We start from the raw sequence: 20,486 nt of genomic DNA, 5'->3' as shown, positions 1-20,486 counted from the left end.
TCATTCAGATTGAAAACTTCCATTCTGCTAAAGACAATGTCAAGAGAAAGAGAAGACAATCCACAAACTGGGGACAGAGGGTACATGGAAATTCTCTGTAATTTGCTCAATTTTACTGTGAACATAAAACTTTCTGAAAAATAATGTTTATTAATTTTTAAAAAGTAAGAAAGGAAATGAAAACACTGCAGATATATTATCTACAAAATATGACAGCAGAAATAAATCCAAATACATCAGTAATAACAATAAGTAGACACAAGCCAATGTCATCAGTTGACAAAAACTCTCAAAATGAACTAAAAAATAGAAATCTGTGATATGATGTACACTAGAATTACACATAAAACAAAATGACAGGGAAAGATTTTATATGAAAGGATATAAAATGATGTAGGCAAATACTCAAGAGAGGAGTTAATATAATGATATTAAGCAGACAGTTTTGAATTTAAGACAGGACCATTATTATAGATAAAGTCACTACTGTGAACATGATTAAAGGAAAAATTTGACAAGATACTATAATTCAGAACAAGTATGAGCTTCAAAGAGAGGCTCAAAAGATATCATTCAAAATTTGTCTGTATTGTGAGAAAACTGGACATATCTTAAATTAGTATGAGAGATTATAATACCACTCTTTCAGAAACTAATTCATCAAGCAGAACAAAAATAAGAATATAAATGATTTAAACAAAACAAATAACAAGTTTAGTCCCCACATATTGGCATGTATATAGAACTCTTTCACCTTTATGATTAGTGAATATACATTGCATTCAAGCAAGCATTTATAAAAGTTAACCATATATTAAACTATAATACAGTAAATACCAAATAACATGTAGGGACTGTACCTACTATAGGCAATACTTTAGAAAGTAAACTAAGACATAGCCACGCCAGACAATAATAATAATTATAACAGCAAATAACAATTATAGTAAATGCTATATAATAACTACACACATCATGTTATCACTTTAACACAAAATATGACAAATTGGTATTTATCTGAAATCTTGTTTCCATTTTCTGGAACAGCCCTTTTTTTACTTCTAATTGGATGTTAAATGTTATATGATTTATTATTATTTCTTTAAGATTCATAAATGTAAACTTTTTAAAAGGAAAGCATAAGTAGGACTAAGCAAAAATTAGCCATATTTAATAATAAATAATGTCATACTGTCTTCTAATCCATGATAAGGTAAGAAATTTTATCCTTTCTGTTACCTTTTCCAATAATGTAGTAGTCTCCCCTTATCCATGAGGGTTAAGTTCTAAGACTTCCAGTGGATGCCCAAAACTGTGAATGGTATCAAACTCTCTCTATAGTCAGCCATTCGTATGTGCAAGTTCTACATTTGTGGATTCAAACAACCATGGATCAAAAATACAGTATTCACAGAAAGCAAAACCCACAGACATGCAGGGCTGACTTTTCATATCTGAGGTACCACAGTGCTGATTGAGGGACTTGAGCATTGAGAAATTTGGTATCAGTTGGAGGTCCTGAAACATCCCACACAGATATCAAGGGAACACTGTACTGTTTTTTTCTATACATGATATAGAATGATACAATTTAATGTATAAATTAGGCACAGCTAGGAGATTAAGAACAATAACATAATAAAATAAAACAATTGTAACTATATAATGTCATAAAAGCTATGTGCCTGCAGTCTCTGTCTCTCAAAACATCTTATTGTACGGTACTCACACTTTTAGATCACAATTGACTGTGATAACTAAAATCACAGACAGCCAAGCAAAATCACAAATAAGAGGGAGCTACTGCCTTCAGCATTTAGGACATCATTCTTTATTTTTATTTAGAGGTAAAAACTAAACAAAATCAATCCTAAGATTCATTGTGATTTCCAGCTCTGTTTTTAACAAGTCCCCATTATGCTGATTTCTCTTGTCAGTCTGATTGATAACATCAAGCTAAGCAACCTCTATGCAAAAGCATTTGAGCATGAAATACTTAGCATTTTACCTTCCTGCAACAGCAAATTTAAAAAGTTGTGGGAATTATTCTCAAAAACGCCCATATACTCTGTATCTACAGGCCTGTTTTGGTAGACCAGCTTCTGAATCAAGTCCTTTGCATCTATAAATTCATAATATAGGATATCCATCTCTAAAATACCCATAATTTAAAAACTCACATTGAATGTCCTCAGAATTTAAACTTCTTTTGTTTTTTTTTCAGGAAAAGTGGATTTAAAGCAGGGAGGTAATTAGAACTTGTGAAGTTTAAAGTAAAAGCCAATTAAGTAACAGTTTCAGTGAAAAAAAAATTGAGAAAGTCCTGCTTATCTTTACGTTTGCCATTTTCTAGTCGTATATTTTGGGGCTCTAAAGCAGTCTTGTTTCTATTTTAAAAGGTCATGTTTTCCCAGTATGTATTTTTATCACAATCTACACATAACAACAGCAAATACTTCAGATGCAGTTAGTTCATCTTTTTTTTAGACTGCTCATGGCTTCTTCAAAAGACCATCATAGAATTTTGGGGGAACAGAACATCAACTTCTGTTTTACTGTGAACATTTTCTTTTGTTTTCATTGTCAATGCATTTCCAAATTAGAAATGGACACTATTTTTCTTATACTTTGAAAATATGCTTTTACAGGAGATTTTGAAATTGTTTCTATGGTGGGCAACATGTAGGCCACATGTTTAGGATGTTATCTACTTTTACTTCTATGAATTGAAAATTTTATTGTGTGGTTCTGCACATTTTGAAGAAATGAAAAATGACAAAATATATTCATGATGAAAGCCTCAATATCACAGATAAGAAAATTACACCTCTTTTAGTAATCTTGCATAGAAAGCATGCAGGACATTTAGCTAAGTAAGATCTGTTCATTTTCTGTGGTTGAAATTTATGGAGGAATGGAATTTGCCAAAACTTGTATTTGTAATTTTCACTGAATATGCAGGTAGATGAGCATGGCCTAGTTTGTATTTAAACAAAATATCAGCAATCTATTCTCTTCTGGTTTCTGTGGTTTTATTAATTTTTTTGTAGAAATTAAGTGCTGTATTTGATTTTACAAACTGAAGTACTTAAGAGTACCCTGTTGTTTTTGTTCTAATGATCTGACATATCACTTGATATACTGTAAGAAGGCATGATCATTAATATTAATAAAATCTGACAGAATCAGCTCTACACTTTATAGTGTAGAGGGCTGATGTCAGACATTTTAGTTGCAACCTCTGTATCAGGAAATGTAACTTTACTCATTTTCATAGAGCAATCAAGGGATAGATGTGATATTATGCATTTGTGTATGTGGTATGTCCACGCCAATGCAGCAGCCACTATTTTCAATAGATTATCTGTGTCTTTTGGTGAGATGAAAAACATTTTGATTGATTTAAAAGTACTTCCTGGTGTTGGCTTGTGAGATTCAGTCTTCACGTATGCTTTCTTCACCTCCTCAAACCCAGATTATTTTCTGTATATTTTCTGTTTTGGTAATTTACCTCCTGAATCCTCTTTTATATATTCTTCCATCTGCCATTAAATTGTACAGTCATTTAAGCTTCTTTTCCATTGAAGGCTGGGTCATTTTGATGTTGATATTATATTTGTTCTCATTTCCATTATGGGAATTGTTAGAAAACCTGGTCACAGTATTCACAATGTTAACAACTAAACTAGTAGTATCTTGATACAAATCATGATAGTTAATCCATCACCAAAATCAAGGACAAATTATGCATGCTCACAAATAAAACACACTTAAGTTATACAGTTAAATTGCTTCAGTCAGGTGATACAACATTGGATGATCCATTATTAGAAACTGCAAAGCATGATTGCCAACACAGGCGGCCGGGGAAAAATATAGCAATAGGGACTATAGAAAGCAGATGGTCCATGCTGCATCCATTTAATGGTAAAACAATGCTGCTTTTAGCCCCTATTTTTTGTCTGTCTTAGAACTTCTGTACCTTTCTCCCAACCTTCCATATCTATTGCTGAAAAAAATGGCTGTTTTTGAGTTTCAGGGAGGGATTTCTTGGTTGTAGAACTTTCAGTGCTAAAATCAAGACATTCCCCATAAATGAATAGTGGGCCAGCCCAGCTGTCCATGATGCAATAATATGCAAAATTATTACAGTAAAGAAAACATGTTCCTGATCCCTATGCATTTGCAAAATTTAAGGCACGTTTCTCGACTTCTAAACATATCTTCTGAATTCAGGTATTGAATTGTAGATAATCCACTAACATTATTCACCATATTAATATACTAAAGAGCGAACTATAGGATAATGTGACTGAGTGCAGGAAAAAAAAAAGTAACACAACATTCGTTTATAATTAAAACTCATAGAAAACTCCTAGAATAAACTTCTTTAATTTGGTAATGTGTAACTAATAATAAAACATAGAGAATATACTTACTGCTGGATTTCTGGAAACATTATTTTTAAAATCAGAAGCAATACAAGAAAGTCCATGATCCTTGTATCTATTTACATGACACTGGAGATTCTAGTAAGTATAAGAGAATAATAAAAATCTTGATGTGGAAAATAAAATAGTATTATTTACAGTTTCTAGATAATCTATTAGAAATAATAAGAGATATAATCAGGTTTGAAGAATCTAAGAAAAATTTCTGAAATCAACAGCACACTTTACCACAATAAAACAATTAGGAAATTGAAGTAATAAAAATACCATTCTCAGCACAATCCCAAGTCATAAGATTTATGGAAATTAACCCAAGACTACATGTACCCAGAGTACATGTTCTTTATGAAAAAAAGTATAAAACTTTATTAAAGGACATAAAAGAAGGCAAATAAATGGAGATATTATAACTTATTGATAAATTAGAAAATTTAAAATCATAAAGATTGCATTCTCCCCAAGTAAAATAAGAAATTAAATACAATTTCAATCAAAATCTCATCAGGATATTTTATGAACTTGAAAAATTATGCTAAAGTGTATATGTATATACTAAGGGCCAAGAACACCCAGCCAAATTGGGATATTTTCCCAACAAAATATCAAAATTTACTACAAAACTAGACCACTTTTAAGAATCCTATAGAAAGGAGGCAATGTAATAAATCTAAGAACGATTACAGCGTCATGTGTTACTTAATGACAGGGTATATTCTGAGAAGTGTATCATTAGGCAGTATTGTCATTGTGCAAACATCATTGAGTGTACTTATGCAAACCTAGATGGTGTAGCCTACTAAACACCAAGGCTATATGATTGTTCTGCTCCTAGGCTTCAAAATTCTATAACATGGTACTGTACTGAATTCTGTAGGCAATTGTAACAGAATTGAAAGTATATGTGTATCTAAACATATCTAAATATAGAAAATGTACAGTAAAAATACGGTATAATCTTATGGTACTACCTTGTCTAAGCAGCCCATGATTAACTGGTGCATGTGGTACATTACTTTATACTTATGAGAAATGGCATTTTAAACCCCTGAGAAATAATAGAATATTGGCAATCTATAGAAAAAATCCCAAATGTATTAAATTCCAAATGGATTAAAAATGTAAATGTTAAAATTATTATAATATACTTTGGAAGATATCTATATAATTAAATGACATTTACACTTAATATTTTATATCAATGAGCAATCAAACAAAAAAATGATCAACCAAATGAAAAACAAAGAAAGCCTAGAGAAAGTGTTTGTAACACACAAAATTAACAAAAATACAAAATTGAGAGACTATGAAAGTCCTATAAATCTATTAAATGAAAAGGGAAAAACACCCTTCCTCAATTAAAGAAAATGAACAAAGTTAGGAAAAGACAACTTATAAAATAGGAAAATCAAACTGAAAGTATCTTCAACTTTGTTATTAATTAGAAAGTGCAAATTTAAATTTCAAGGTACCATTAAAACCATATGAGGATTAATAAGTTTGAAATTGTTAATAAGTTTGAAAACACTAAGTGTTGACAAAGCCGTGGGGAAATAGAATCTTTTATGCTTTCCTGGAGGTAGAGCAATGAGACAAAATAAATTTTGAAAGCAATATGACAATATCTAATAAAGTTGTAAACTTGCATGAACTTTATTATTTAGTAATTTACATCCATGGGTTCACAAGGGAACAGAGTTAAGCATGCTAATTGCATGACTATGTGTAATAGAAAAGAGAAGGAAGCAACCTAATTATTCCTCTGTAGAGCAATAGATAAATAAGTGGCTTAAGTACATGCATTCAACATATGTGAATAGTAAAGAATAATTAAAACGAACAAACTAATTCTATTTTATGAAGTGTGGATAAACCTTAAAAATATTTTTGAGTTATAAAAAGGAAATTACAGGCCAAGCACAGTGGCTCACACCTGTAATCCCAGCACTTTGGGAGGCTGTGGCGGGTGGATCACGAGGTCAGGAGTTTGAGACCAGCCTGGCCAATATGGTGAAACCCTGTTTCTATTAAAAATAAAAAAATTAGCTGCGCATGGTGGCACTTGCCTGTAGTCCCAGCTACTTGGGAGGCTGAGGTAGGAGAATTGCTTGAACCCAGGAGGGGGAGGTTGCAGTGAGCCGAGATCCCGCCACTGCACTCCAGCCTGGGTGACAGAGCAAGACTCCATCTCAAAAAAATAAATAAATAAAATTAAAAGGAAATTACAAAGTAGTATGTATATAATACTTTTTTTGTATGTTTAAACCATACAATAACACAATGTTTATGGATGCATGTATATCTACCAAGCGACCAAAGCATATAGCAGATTGACATTCACCAATTTCAGGTGAGTGTTCCTTTGTAGGGATTTAGGAAATGGGTAGGGATGGTGAAAGTGAACTTTAGTATACCTGTCACATTTCATATCTTTGCATGAATCAAAAATAACAAAATATAAACATCTTTTTGGTGATAGTTGGGGGCATATTGCTATCCATTTAATTGTTTTATGATTATTTGAAATACTTTGTAATAAAAATTTGGTGTATGTGTGTGTGTTTGTGTGTCCCTGTGTGTGTATATTCCAGACAAAGGAAAGTATGAATTCCGCTGAATTGTTTGCTGATTATTCCATATATAGTTTATTATGCCTAGCTATTGTACACTGATTTGAGTGTAATATTTTAAGAGAGATGTTGACCATTGACAAAAGAATTACCTCTACATGTACTTGAAGAGTAAGATAATGATTAATTGAGATAGGTACCTAACAGTGTTTTAGTATCTACTGTATTCCAGATTTCCTATATGAGTGTGTAATTAATGTGCTATATGTATAAATCAAATAAGTCAATATGTAGAAAATGAAACAACCAGAATTGCTGAAGCCAGTGTTAAACCTACTTATCTTGATGAAAATATCCATGGTCTTTTCTGTAATTCATACTTCCTTCCTGAAAGGATGTAAGGCAAGATGGTACCGTGGAATTACCCTGAAGGACGGCAACCATGCAAAACTGAATACACGCCGCCTTAACAAGAAAATCTTCAGAGTTATTTTGAAAAACTTCCACAAAGAGCAAGAGGAAAGAAAAACAGATTAACGTATTTTTGGTTGTTGAGACACCCAGACAGGATTAATCTGTGAGTAACAATTAGAAAGAGGAAAATATCAATTCACTAAGTATTGTTCTAGTTTTCAGTGGCTGCTGTAACAAGTTATCACAAATGTGGTGGCTTAAAACAAAGAAAATTTATTCTCTCACAGTTGTGGAGGCCAGAAACCCAAAATCAGTATCGCTGGACCAAAATCAAGGTGTTGGCAGGACTGTGCTCCCTCCTGAGACTCTAAAGGAGAATCAACTTCTTGCATTTGCGGGGGTTCTACTGGTTGTATCCCTCCAATCTCTGCCTCTATGGTCACAATGGCTCTCCCTCTTTCATCACGTGTCAAATTTCTCTCTTTCTTTCTGCCGCCTTCAAAAAGGATACATGTGATTGCATTTAGGGACCACCCTGATGATGGGGGATATTCTCCCAAATCCTCTTTGCCATTTTAGATAACATTCATAAATTCCGTGGATTAAGATGTGGACATCCTTGAAGGACCATTATTCAGCCTACCACAGGTATGAAGCGACATTTTTACAAACTACTACGGACTCCTAATCTCTCTAATTGTCCACCATCTCTTCACCCTTTTTCTGATTATGGGCACCCCAATGTTGTCAAACACTTCTCCCGAACTCCATATAGATCTGATGAGAGGAGTCTAATTACAGCTCTCCACTTCTCTAGGATTGCGCACATGGCGTGGGTTTGTATCACATTTTAGAGGTGAAGATTCATACACCAGTGTGTGGACTCATGGCCCGTGTCTGACTAATTGGACTTTATTATCTACTGTTATACACAACCATATATGAGAAAGACTCTCTTTTCCTGGAATCTATAGATAATCTGATTAAACTTTAAAGCTGGTAGTAGCCAGGTTCACTGTCACAGGGAGGAAGCATAGTGAGAGGAGAAAAGAATGAGAGGGAAAAAGGCCAGGCGCGGTGGCTCACACCTGTAATCCCAACACTTTGGGAGGCCGAAGCGGGCGGATCACGAGATCAGGAGATCCAGATCATCCTGGCTAACACGGTGAAACCCCATCTCTACTAAAAAAAAAAATATACAAAAAAATTAGCCGGGCATAGTGGCAGGCGCCTGTAGTCCCAGCTACTCGGGAGGCTGAGGCAGGAGAACGGCGTGAACCCGGGAGGTGGAGGTTGCAGTGAGCCGAGATCGTGCCACCGCACTCCAGCCTGGACGACAGAGCGAGACTCCGTCTCAAAAAAGAAAGAAAGAAAAAAAAAAGAATGAGAAAAATACCCCAAAGAATCAGAATGAAAAGAGTCCTCTTGGCATCAACTGTTGCCTCAAGTCAGTTCCATTTCTGACTTCTTTAGTTCTGTGAGGGAATTAAAAGCTGATTTTGACTTCAGTTAGGCTGAACTGGATTTCTGACTAACACCTGAACAAAACTGTTTATTCTGTGGGCAAAGCAATTCACAATGAATGTATAATTGGACAGGAAGATCTCAAAGTTCCCTTCAAACTCTATAACCTCTTGCTTCCAAATATGCTTAAGAAAACCTGGGTAAAATTTAAAAAAATCAAAATACTGTCAGTTACAACACTGCACTTCGTATGACTTTTCTGAAACGGGGTATGTATAACACAGTTATGCTACAAAGTCACTGTTGAAGAAGAGGATACAATGCCAAACACAGAGGAACCTAAGCTTTTGTTTGCTATGGAGGATATCTCAATTATCAGTAGAAGCTGTAAAAATAAGCATCCATAAACCAGCTTCCAAATAAATAAACAAACAAACAACTAAAGAAACAAATACTCAAAGTCCAGCAGCTATCCCTGAGAGTCCCAAAAATATCTTGAAATTTCCTGAAAAAATTGCTCCAAATGATTCATTTAAATTCTATGTTCCCAATTAATGTTTCCTTTACCTCACTTCTTAAAAAAATTCTAGAATTCTGTATCAGAATTTATAAAATTTTATGTATGTGGATACTATGTTGTCCAATTCAATAAACACACTGAAAAATATACTATTGCTCTTATATTTTTATACGTTATTTAAGAGTTGATAAGATAGTTTATTTCTAGCCATTTATAAAATAAAACAAAAAAATTAATCAGGCCCTTGTTGTGGAGCATAACTTCCTGTTATAATATTGTTTCCATGGGGACATCAGATCTGAGATCCACCATTTCAACCTATAATGCCTTTTCCAGGAATGGAAACATAAGAATATTTGAAAGATAGTTATAAAATACTACTTTTAAAACACAATTTTAGAAAGCATGAGATACCACATTCTAATTGAAATTAAAAACACCTCCACTGTGATGTTTGGACAAATAATAAATAGATCTTGATACCTTAAATGTTGTCCCCAATCATCTAATGGATCACTCTTGAGATAATTAGCCCAAGAGTTTAAGTTGGATGTGAAGGATCATGATATTAATTAAATATGTACTTGTAAGATTTGTAAAGCAAAACATTATCCACACTAACACAGCAGCTCTTGTTCTTTGCGCAATGTGGAATAAAGCTGCTTTTTATCATAAAGAAAAGACACTGGACAAAAGATTATATTTCAAAAGAAGATTGGTTGTGGTGAGCAGGTCGATCACTTTTGCACCCCTTTCCCATTTAATAATAAAAATTTCAGTTTATTTAAGGTATCTAAGTTTTAGTACACAGCCAAGCCTTGTATAGAGCTGCCCATACCCCCATTTCCTAAGATAGCCAATATTTGACTTAAGTTAATCAGTATATTCTATACTCATGAGCAGCATAGAGGCAGACATGTGTTGTAAACATTCCACTTATGAGGAATCTCAGAGTTTTCTTGGAATGTTAAGACAAAGCATTCTCTCTTCCTCTGCATGCTGTAGTGTGCGAAATGCGAAAACTGGAGCCACCTTGAGGAATGCTGCCTGAAGTTTAAACCAACATGCACAATTAAGATTACACACACACACGCACACACACAAACACACACAGACCAGGACACTGAAATAAACTATAAACTGTCCTTGAAATGTACCCTTTCGACTTCCATTGATGAGCCAACAAACTCTCTGTTGTTGGAGCAGTCTGAGTCAGATTTTCCGTAACATAGAGCTGAATTCATTTTCTCAGATACAATCACCATTAGTAAATTAAGCATATTATGTTACTAGTATCTTTACCTCCAGTGTTTAAAGAATAACCTTTAAATGAATGATAAATCATTGATATTAAAACAAAATTTAAAGAGTATCAGAAAAAGAAAAAAATTGTTAAATCTAATTAACCAGAAAGTCGAGGAGGAGAGGAATTTATTTTTTTGAAATGTTCATTGTGTTGTGTTCACACAACACAATATGGATTTATTGATTAATAATGGATTTATTGGATTATTGATTAATTTATTGATTAATAATGGATTTAATGGAATAATGGATTAATATGGATTTATTGATTAATAATATTTCTATGCTAAATCCTCAGGAAGCATCTATGTATTTAAAGAGAAAGAACAGCTTACTTCAACTGATCATGAAATTATTCTAATTTAAGGACTAGTCGTAATGTCTAAGGACACTCAAAACGGGTCTTACTATAATGGGACTCCTTAGACACTTCTCAAAGAAAGGGTTGCCTGGCCTTGGAACAAAAGAAGAAAATACAGATTCGCTCAAAACAATAGTCTCTTAGAGTTTCAGGAGTAGAAATATATTAAAATAGTATATAGATTTAAATTTTGCTGAAATTGCTAAAACTGAAATGAGACAGGTCAAGTAAATTATGACAGTCATGCAAGAAGAATTATGCATGTTTAAGCCTCAGAAGTATATTTAGCATCCCTTTTGGTATAAATGGTCTCTTGATCACTAAGAAACTGGGATACATATCTTATCTCCCAACTATAAGCAGGCATCATGGTATAGGAGAATATGCCCTTTCTATTTTCTTCATCTATGATAATGAAATCTCTCCCTATAATCTCTGCTGTTCCAAGAGAGTATAAGTAAAAAGTTCCTCTCATTCCTGCAGCTCTTTCAGGCTTTAACCCCTCCCCATAATACAGTACTGACCTATTCTTTAATCCATAAAAAAGCTAATATTTGGACCATTGCTGAACCTATCTTATCTCAATTTGTTCAGAACTCTCAAAGGCCAACTTAGAGGTCAAGTCACATCTTCAAATTCCAACAGAGAATTTATATGTACTTTGAACCACTTAAAACTTGTATTTACATGCTCACATTTTAAGTATTGAATGAATACTTCTTGTTGAGTAATTATTTCACTAGAGAAAAAAGAGATTTCAAAAAAGAACACAGAACTAGATGATTATTTATAGGGAAAAAGGATAGATGTAAAATAATGTCTAAAGAGAAGAGTAGGAATATGGCAGGATTATAATGTAATAATACTGTGTTATGTCTTTGTCATAACATTAATGGTGTTAAAATTGTACCTTAGGCATACACTTTGTTATTAGATTTTGATTTGGATTATTACAGCAGTTTCTATGTGTTAACTGCTTACACTGGTTCACACATTTAAATCTATGCAAGTATCTCATTTAATCCTCACTGCACTCCGTAAGAATGATATCACCAGCCCCATTTGATAGATACAAATGGAAAGAATAGTGATAAAAATATCTGCAAATTCTAGAGCACTAGTGGGAGATACATATAAGAATTATTTTACAATGCATAGGCTTTCACTATAAATTATACATTTTACTGCTTAACACGAACTTATGATCTCCTATGAAAAGGAATGTTCAGGGTTATCAAGTTTCCTAGGAAAAATAGTCAAAAGTACTCTTAATGCTTTAAATAAAAAGAGCCTTATAAAATGTGATATTTTTAATGAAAACACATTATTTAATAGGGTTTTTATTAGATTTTAATTATAACATTTGAAAAACAATGAACATATAATTGAGTAAAACCATTCACTGTACTTTTGCCAAGAAGCAGTGAATATAATCCATGGTATGTCTTTGTGCTTGTTTCAGTGTTTGAATTGTATTTGAGAAAATAAACAATATTAAATCACAAAATGACACATACGTCTTGACTGAGTCACTAAGTTTTCAGTTAGACTAGCAAAGAAATAAAACATCTCTTTCAGATTCATCAGAATTTTTCAGCATAATTTTTCAATCCTGAGTCCACAAAGCACAACAGCATTCTCCATAAAGTTATGGTGGAGAGGATATGTTTAATTTACTTTTCTCCAAAAAATTATTGTAAAATAACACAGTTTTAGCCTATAGTCTCATAGTACCCTAGCTTCAATTCATTGCACTTTACTACGGCATTCTTCCATTCTTTTTGTGCCTCCCTCTTCCTCTCTATTTATCCAAAACTTACCCATTTATCAAGTCCATTATTTATCATGCCTGGAAAAGTTACTTAATAATTCATGCTAAGAACTACTCTTTTACATTTTATATCACCAATATTAATAATTTTTCACATATTAACACCATTGTTCACAAATTAATGTGTATTTTATAATCATAAAACTTTAAGTTCTATGAGGATATTGATTTTTAAATTAATCTTACCACAAAACATAACATTTTTAGGTTATAATAGATAATATATGTTTACTAAATTGAATAAATTGCCTCCATGAGATAGGTGGGTCCAACCAGAGTGCATCCATTCAAACCTTCCTTAAGATACAGTAAGTTCTCATGACTCATGTTACTGCAGAATGATAGATGTGGATGCAAATCTTTTCTCTCATCTTTTGCATAACTTCAGGGAAATTCCTGTGGCAAACTCATGGATCAGACAACAGAGAAGATTATATTATTGCTGTAATTACAATTCTATTATTGCTGTAGTTCTATTTTATCTAAACACTTTGCTACATCTTGATGAAGTTCTGAGGCATTTCTTATAATACCAATGAACTAATGTATACAGGGAAGCCTCCTATTCCAGACAGCTGATTATGACACAAACAAGATAAGATAAAAATTATCCTATCATTTATTATAAAACAATAGCTAAATTCATATAAGGCAGACAAAATTATTTTGCTTTTCCAGTTTAGAATTGAAAACCACTATGGTTTTCCTATGTGAATACATAATATATGTCCTCTCTCTCACATAAGTATATCTGAATGGATGAGGAAGACCACTCTTCCAATGATGACCATTCCATCAATCAACTGAATCAATCAGACAATCTCTTCTGACAAACTGGAGACAAAGATTCTGAAAAGATAAGAAGATAGTTAAGATAGACAAAAAAGCTAAAACCAATCTATTATCAAAATACAATAGTCCACTTTTTTTTTCTTTCTGGTGCAATAATTGGCTTTTATTCTATTAATATTTGCATAATAAATCTCACTTTACTTGGGCAACATTGAGCAGGCTTATGGTCATTGAAATTAAACAAGACCCAAATATTAGTATTTATTACTTGTGTTGGAATTGCAATACATTCTCAGAGAAAACCTAGAGAATGTAGAATTACTTTTGGGTCAAGCTGGCCTTATGTCTTAAATTGGAAATAAGAAGTTTTCATCTGTAGTCACTTGACATTATATGTCCACTAAGGTTGTAACATTGGGGAACCAAATACTTTCTTCTATAGGATAGTCCAGATGGATTAGTAATACAGAGATATGTGGGTTAGACAATTATGTGTCAGAATACTAGGCAAGATTTTGAGAAAATAATTAACTTAATTGCTGGATTGGCAGTATTAACACACAAAAAGAAACACACCCACCCTGCAGTAAGAAGCCTTTACTACCTATAGTCAACATGTTGAAGTCTCTAAAAAACAAGTTCAGAAAGAGGTTCACATCATTTCTAGATTTTTCCCAACATTTTTTGTTATTATGACTTTAAACATACGAGGATATTATAGGAATTATACTATAATATCTGTACACCTGATGTCTAGATTCAGTAATTGTTAAATTTTAACTATATTATATACATGTTATGTACTCAATTGTTTTAGCACAACTTGTTTTATACATTAGCTCATAGATTTCAGATGTCAGATTTCTTTTTCTCTAAATCCTTCGTCATGCATTGTCAAAGAATAAGATATTTGCCTATATAAATGTCTTTTGCATACCTAATAAAATTAGCAGTAATTTCCTAAAATTATCTAACATCCAGTTCTTACTCAAAAATTTTCAAACCTAACAATTTAGCATGAAGCTGATAGAACTAAGAAAAACAAATAATAAAATTCATAACTATGGTAGAAAAAGAGACACATAAGTAGCTTATTTGTCAAGGTAGAAAACATTGGGAAGTAGAAAATATTTTGAAACGTACATATTGCAAAAAAGTACATTTAAGTCAATTACTTAAAAATTTCTGTAAAAAGTTAAAACAGCTAATTAATACTCCCCCAAATTGAAAATGGAAATAATAAAAACAAAAAAGATTTAAAAATTGAAAAAGGAAACAGCAAATATTATTTTTAAAAGAGCAGAATTTTATGAACTAGAAAACCAACAAATGAGAAAATACAATTTACAAATCCAATTTTTCTTTTTTAAAAAAATTAATAACATTAATCCCATAAAACTGGACTAAAAATGGGTATTAAAAGGGCCCAAATATTAATATTAACAATGAAAAGGATAAAAACATTACATCGATAAAAGTGTTGAAAAGAAAATGAGTATGGTAGATTGACTGCAAAAATGGCTTCTGTGCTTTTCCCTTCTATCTTTTCTTTCACAATGTGACTGCATGTCCTCCTATAGAGAGGTTGATTCTACTTCCACATCCTTTGAAGTAGGTCTTGTAGTTTCCTTGACCGACAAAATGTGGTGTAAAATGTTGATGTGTGAGTTCTAAGCAAAGGTCTCAAAAGGCCTTCCATGCTTCTACTCTCTCTCCCTCTTTCTGTTAGGCCTCTACTTTCTCCTTATGAACAAGCTCAAGTTGGTCCAAATGGGTGAGAAACCATGTGAAGCAAAACCATTTGAGCCATAAAGGCATAGCTGAGGCTCCAGACATGTAAGAGGGCCCAGCCAAGAAAAGCAGAGCTGCTCAGCTTAACACAATTCACTGCTGCTGCATAAGTGATCCCTCCAAGCCCAGCGCAGACTACAAGAACTGTGCCTCGTTGCCAAGCAGAAAGTGCAAATTCAAGAAAAACAAATTAAATAAACAAATAGCTGATACCATCTGGAGGGCTTTGGTAACAAAATAACATTCAGTATCTAATTTGATTTTACACATTCTAGATTTCATTTCTGTCCCCTCAAAACTTGGAAGTTTAATATAAGAAGTTATGTTTTAATTTGTTTTCATTCCTAAATAGAAAGAATAAAGACAGGAATGGTTAGAAACTAAAACAAACAAACAAACAAATAAGTAAAGATGTAATAGTGAAAAGGCAGAACCAAAATTGTCACTATTTGCACATAACATGGTATCTTCACACAGAAAATCCCAAACAAATCTACATTTAAACTAAAATTAATGAATTTATGTAGTTCACCAGACCAAAAAAAAAAAAAAAAAAAAACAAATCCATCCACACAAAGCAGTATATATTGTTTTAAGCCGGTAAATCTCAAGGTAGTTTATTTCACAGGGTGATTGTGGGAATACACAATCAATAAAAATCAGAGTATTATGAACAAATTTATGCCAATAAATAGAAAAAATTAAATAAAATTCTTAGAAAAACAGATTTTCAAAACTGATAGAAGAAAAACCTAATTAGAATTGAATTTAGAAACCTATGAGAATTGAATTGAATCTAATTAAAATAATAATCTGGATAAAACTCCATATCCAGAAGAAACTCTGTATGCAAACCTTTAAACAAATAATAAATTATACCAGTCCTAAATAGCCACTTTTATAAACTGAGAATATGCCACATTCTTTTTATGAGTCCAGGATAACCTTGATACCAACATCCTAAAAATATATTTCATGACTAAGTACAATGATGAACAAACTATTATCAAGAAAAATTTATCAATTAATAAAAATACAATGTGTAATTTTAAAAAATGAATTTATTTCAGGACTTCAGGGGTGGCTTAAAATTTTTAGATCAATTAATACAATTTTCTAAATTAATGAAAAAGGAGAATTATAATAATCATCTCAAAACCCATTTGTAATATTAAATAACAGAAAACTAGAAATAAAATAGAATTTTCTTAGTCTGAAACAAGGCATTTATTTTAAAAATGAAAAAAAATCAGATTTAATGGTGAAATAACGAAAGATATATGACTTCTGTAATGAGATAAGGATATCTCCTACGACCCATTAATAATTATCTGGCAAAGCCTAGCCAGTGCAATAAGCCAAATAATTATATTGCAGAAATAAAAATCAACTTATGTGCAGACATGATTTTTTTCATAGAAAATTCAAAAATATATACCTCAAATTATTGGGATTAGTTATTTGAGCTGATCACTGGACTGGACATGAAGCTAGTATAAAAATAAATTGTTGTTACATATACTAGCAACAAACAATTATAAAGTAAGTTTTTTTCTTTTTGTTTTTAATGATACCATTTATAATGGTGTGGATCTAATGAAGGCTAAGTGGAAAATTCAAGTAGAAAATAAACCACTGTTAAGATATATTAGAACAGATAAAATAAATTGGGATACTCTATATTTATGAATTAGAAGACAATTCTCTCATATATATAGATGCAACATAATCCCAATAAAAATGGTAGTGTTTTTTGAAAGAGATGAGAAATGACAAGCTGATTCTAAAAGGTATGTAGAAATGCAAAGCAGGAAATAATAAAGTCCATCTCGAATAATTACAAATCAGTGATTTTATACTAATAGCTAAAAATCATCTTATAACACTTTACTATAAACAGTGTGGATTGAAACAAGGATTGATAAGTAGACCAGTGGAACAGAATACGGGGTTTACAAACAAACCCACAGAAATGGAGAAACCTAATCTATGACAAAAGAGAAACTGTAGAGCCATAGAGGAAACTTCATCTTCTCAATAAAGAATGCGGCCTAAACTGGACATGTATATAAAAATAATGTTGGCACCTATGTCAGACCATATGCTAGATTTCATTTTAGATGGCTTGAATTTCCAAATGTAAATAAAAAGTTAAAATGCTTTTAGAAGACTTTGAAGAAGAATTTTTCCAAGATTGCAGCAAATTCTTAAAAAAAAAAAAAAGTCAATTTTTTTATAGATTCAGGAGGTGCATGTATAGGCTTGTCACATGGGTATATTGCAAGATGTTGAGGTTTGGGGTAAAAATGACCCTGTGTCCCACATGGTGAGGATAGTACGCATCAGTTTTTTAATCCTGTTAGTCCTCGTAATCTATTGCTGCATCTTTATGTCCATGAGTACCCAATGTTTAGCTCCCACTTTTAAGTGAGACCATGTGGTGTTTGGTTTACTGTTCCTCTGTTAATTCACTTAGGATAATGGCTTCCAGCTGCATCCATGCTGTTGCTTCAAAGGACAAGATTTTGTTCTCTTTTACGGCAGCATAGGATTCCATGGTCTATATCTACCATAATTTTTTTAATCCATTCCCCTTCCCTTTTGATAATCACCTTGGTTGATTCCATGTCTTCACTAAGGTGAACAGTGCTGTGATAAACACACAAGTACATGTGTCCTTTTGATAAGAATTTATCTTCTTTTGTATATATAACCAGTAATGGCATTGCTGGGTGGAATGGTATTTCTCTTTTATGTTCTTTGAGAAATCTCCAAACTGCTTTCCACAGGTGCTAAACTAAACTACATTCCCATTAACAGTGTATAAGCATTCCCTTTCCTCTGTAGCCTCACCAGCATCTGTTGTTTTTTGACTTTTCAATAATAATCATTCCCAGTGGTGTGAGATGTTATCTCACTTTGGCTTTTATTTGCATATCTCTGATGATTAGGGATGGTGAACTTTTTTTTCATATGTTTAGAAACTTAAACAACTCAACAAACAAAAAACCAATAACCTCACTAAAAAGTGGGCAAAAGACATGAGCAGACACTTCTCAAAAGATCACAGCAAATTTTGCTGGTGTACCATTTGTATCCCCCAGCCCTCCTCTGAATACACCTACTTGTATTATGGACTGGTTCTGTACCTGCAGATAAATTTTCACATCAAGCACTGAGCTTGTCTTCTCTGTGTCAGGATTTTCTCTGGCAATATTGCTTGAGGTAATGATGCTACTCCTGCTAAGAACAATAATATTTGAATCAGCATACCATCTATGTTTTACTGGTATTATTTTCCAATTTTCCCAGTCAGTATAAGCTAATTAGCCTCATAAAGGTGTGTATTGCAGCGGAACACACTTTACTTCTTAGGAAATATACTTTTTATTGAATTCTGCAGAAAGCAGATATTGTTAACTTTCCCCACTGTTAGTGATGATAAATTTGATTACTTCATTAAGGCAGTGACCACCAAATGTTCTCCATTACTTTTTAAAAATGTTTTTCAAATTGCAAATAATCTGAAAGTGACATTTTATGATCACATGAATCCTCCTCTCCAAAATAATTCCCCTTTAATTTTAGGCGACTGATAATGTTTGCCTGAGTCAATCATTTCATTAACAGTTGAAAAATGTTAATTTTTTAAAAAAATTTATTACCTAATGTTGTTCTGTAAAAATATTTTCCTCACCACTTGGGATTCACCGTATCTCCTCGTTACACAAAGTAAATGTCTGGTTTCCATTTAATTATCAATTTTTAGAGTAAGAAATTGGTGTTGTAACTACTTTTGACTTGTTATATTAATTTGGTTTTATTATTCTTGCCTTTTTTTTTTTTTTTTTAAGAAAATCATGGCTTTCTTTGTCTTATTCTTTGAGGGACAGGTTCTCACTCTATTGCACAGGCTAGAGGGCAGATCATAGCTCACTGCAGCATTGAACCCCTGAACTCAAGCAGTCCTTCCACCTGAGGTTCCTGAAGAGCTCGTGACTTTTTATTTCTTCATCCTTTCCTTCTCTCTCTCTCTCCCTCCATTCTGTCCTTTTATTCACTTGATTCTTTTTTTTTTGACTTTTAAGTTCAGGGGTACATGTGCAGGTTTGTTACATAGGTAAACTTGTCATGGAGGTGAATTTCAGAGATTATTTCATCACCCAGGTATTAAGCCTACTAACCATTAGTGATTTTTCCTGATCTTCTCCCTCCTCCCACCCTCCACCCTCTAATAGGCCTCAGTGTGTGTTGTTCCCGTCTATGTGTCCATGTGTTCTCATCATTTAGCTACCATTTATAAGTGAAGACACGCAGTATTTGATTTTCTGTTCCTATGTTTGTTTGCTATGGATAACAGAATCCAGCTCCATCCATGTCCCTGCAAAAGACATGATCTCATTCTTTTTTATGGTTGCATAGTGTTCCTTGGTGTATATGTACCATATTTTCTTTATTCAGTCTATCATTGATGGGCATTTAGGTTGATTCCATTTATTTGCTTTTGTGAATATTGCTGCAATGAACATACATGTGCATGTGTCTTTATAGAATAATAGAATTATTTATATTCCTTTATATTCCTTTAAATATATACCCAGTAATAGAATTGTTGAGTCAAATAGTATTTCTGACTTTAGGTCTTTGGGAAATCACCACACTGTCTTCCACAATGGTTGAACTAATTTACACTCCCACCAACATTGTATAAGTGTTTTTATTTTCCTCCACGACCTCACCATCATCTGTTTATTTTTTCTTTTTACTTCTTAATGGTAGCCATTCTGACTGTTGTGAAATGTTATCCAATTGTGGCTCTGGTTTGCCTTTCTCTAATAATCAGTGATATTGAGCATTTTTTCATATGAGTTGGCTATATGTATATCTTCTTTTGAAAAATGTCTGTTCATGTCCTTTGTCCACATTTTGGGGTTTTTTTTTCTTGTAAATTTGAGTTCCTTGTAGATGCTGAATATTAGACCTTTGTCAG

At 32.7% G+C, this 20,486-nt stretch overlaps 1 protein-coding gene across 11 annotated transcripts in view; it reads right to left on the bottom strand.

Moving 5' to 3' along the window:
- LOC129054388 (protein fantom-like) overlaps window positions 1–20,486 on the bottom strand; it is a 73,361-nt gene that overhangs the window by 13,714 nt on the left and 39,161 nt on the right. For 4 of the 11 annotated variants that reach the window (XR_008519079.2, XR_008519082.2, XR_008519081.1 and 1 more), the window contains 2 exons: window positions 18,622–18,736; window positions 12,424–13,762 (listed from right to left, as the gene is read on the bottom strand). Coding sequence is in view for 3 of the 11 variants with exons in the window: in XM_054546064.2 (XP_054402039.1) it covers window positions 13,709–13,762; window positions 18,622–18,736 (169 nt within the window). In the remaining 8 variants the exon portion in view is untranslated. Of the gene's footprint in view, window positions 1–4,439; window positions 4,530–12,423; window positions 13,763–18,621; window positions 18,740–20,486 lie in introns of those variants that run through there. The other 7 variants (XR_008519084.2, XR_008519083.1, XM_054546065.2 and 4 more) reach the window with 4 other exon arrangements.

The sequence above is a fragment of the Pongo abelii genome, chromosome 5 (assembly GCF_028885655.2).
Source record: "Pongo abelii isolate AG06213 chromosome 5, NHGRI_mPonAbe1-v2.0_pri, whole genome shotgun sequence".
In the NCBI taxonomy this organism is placed as follows: Eukaryota; Metazoa; Chordata; class Mammalia; order Primates; family Hominidae; genus Pongo; species Pongo abelii.
This window is presented reverse-complemented; position numbering and strand designations above follow the sequence as displayed.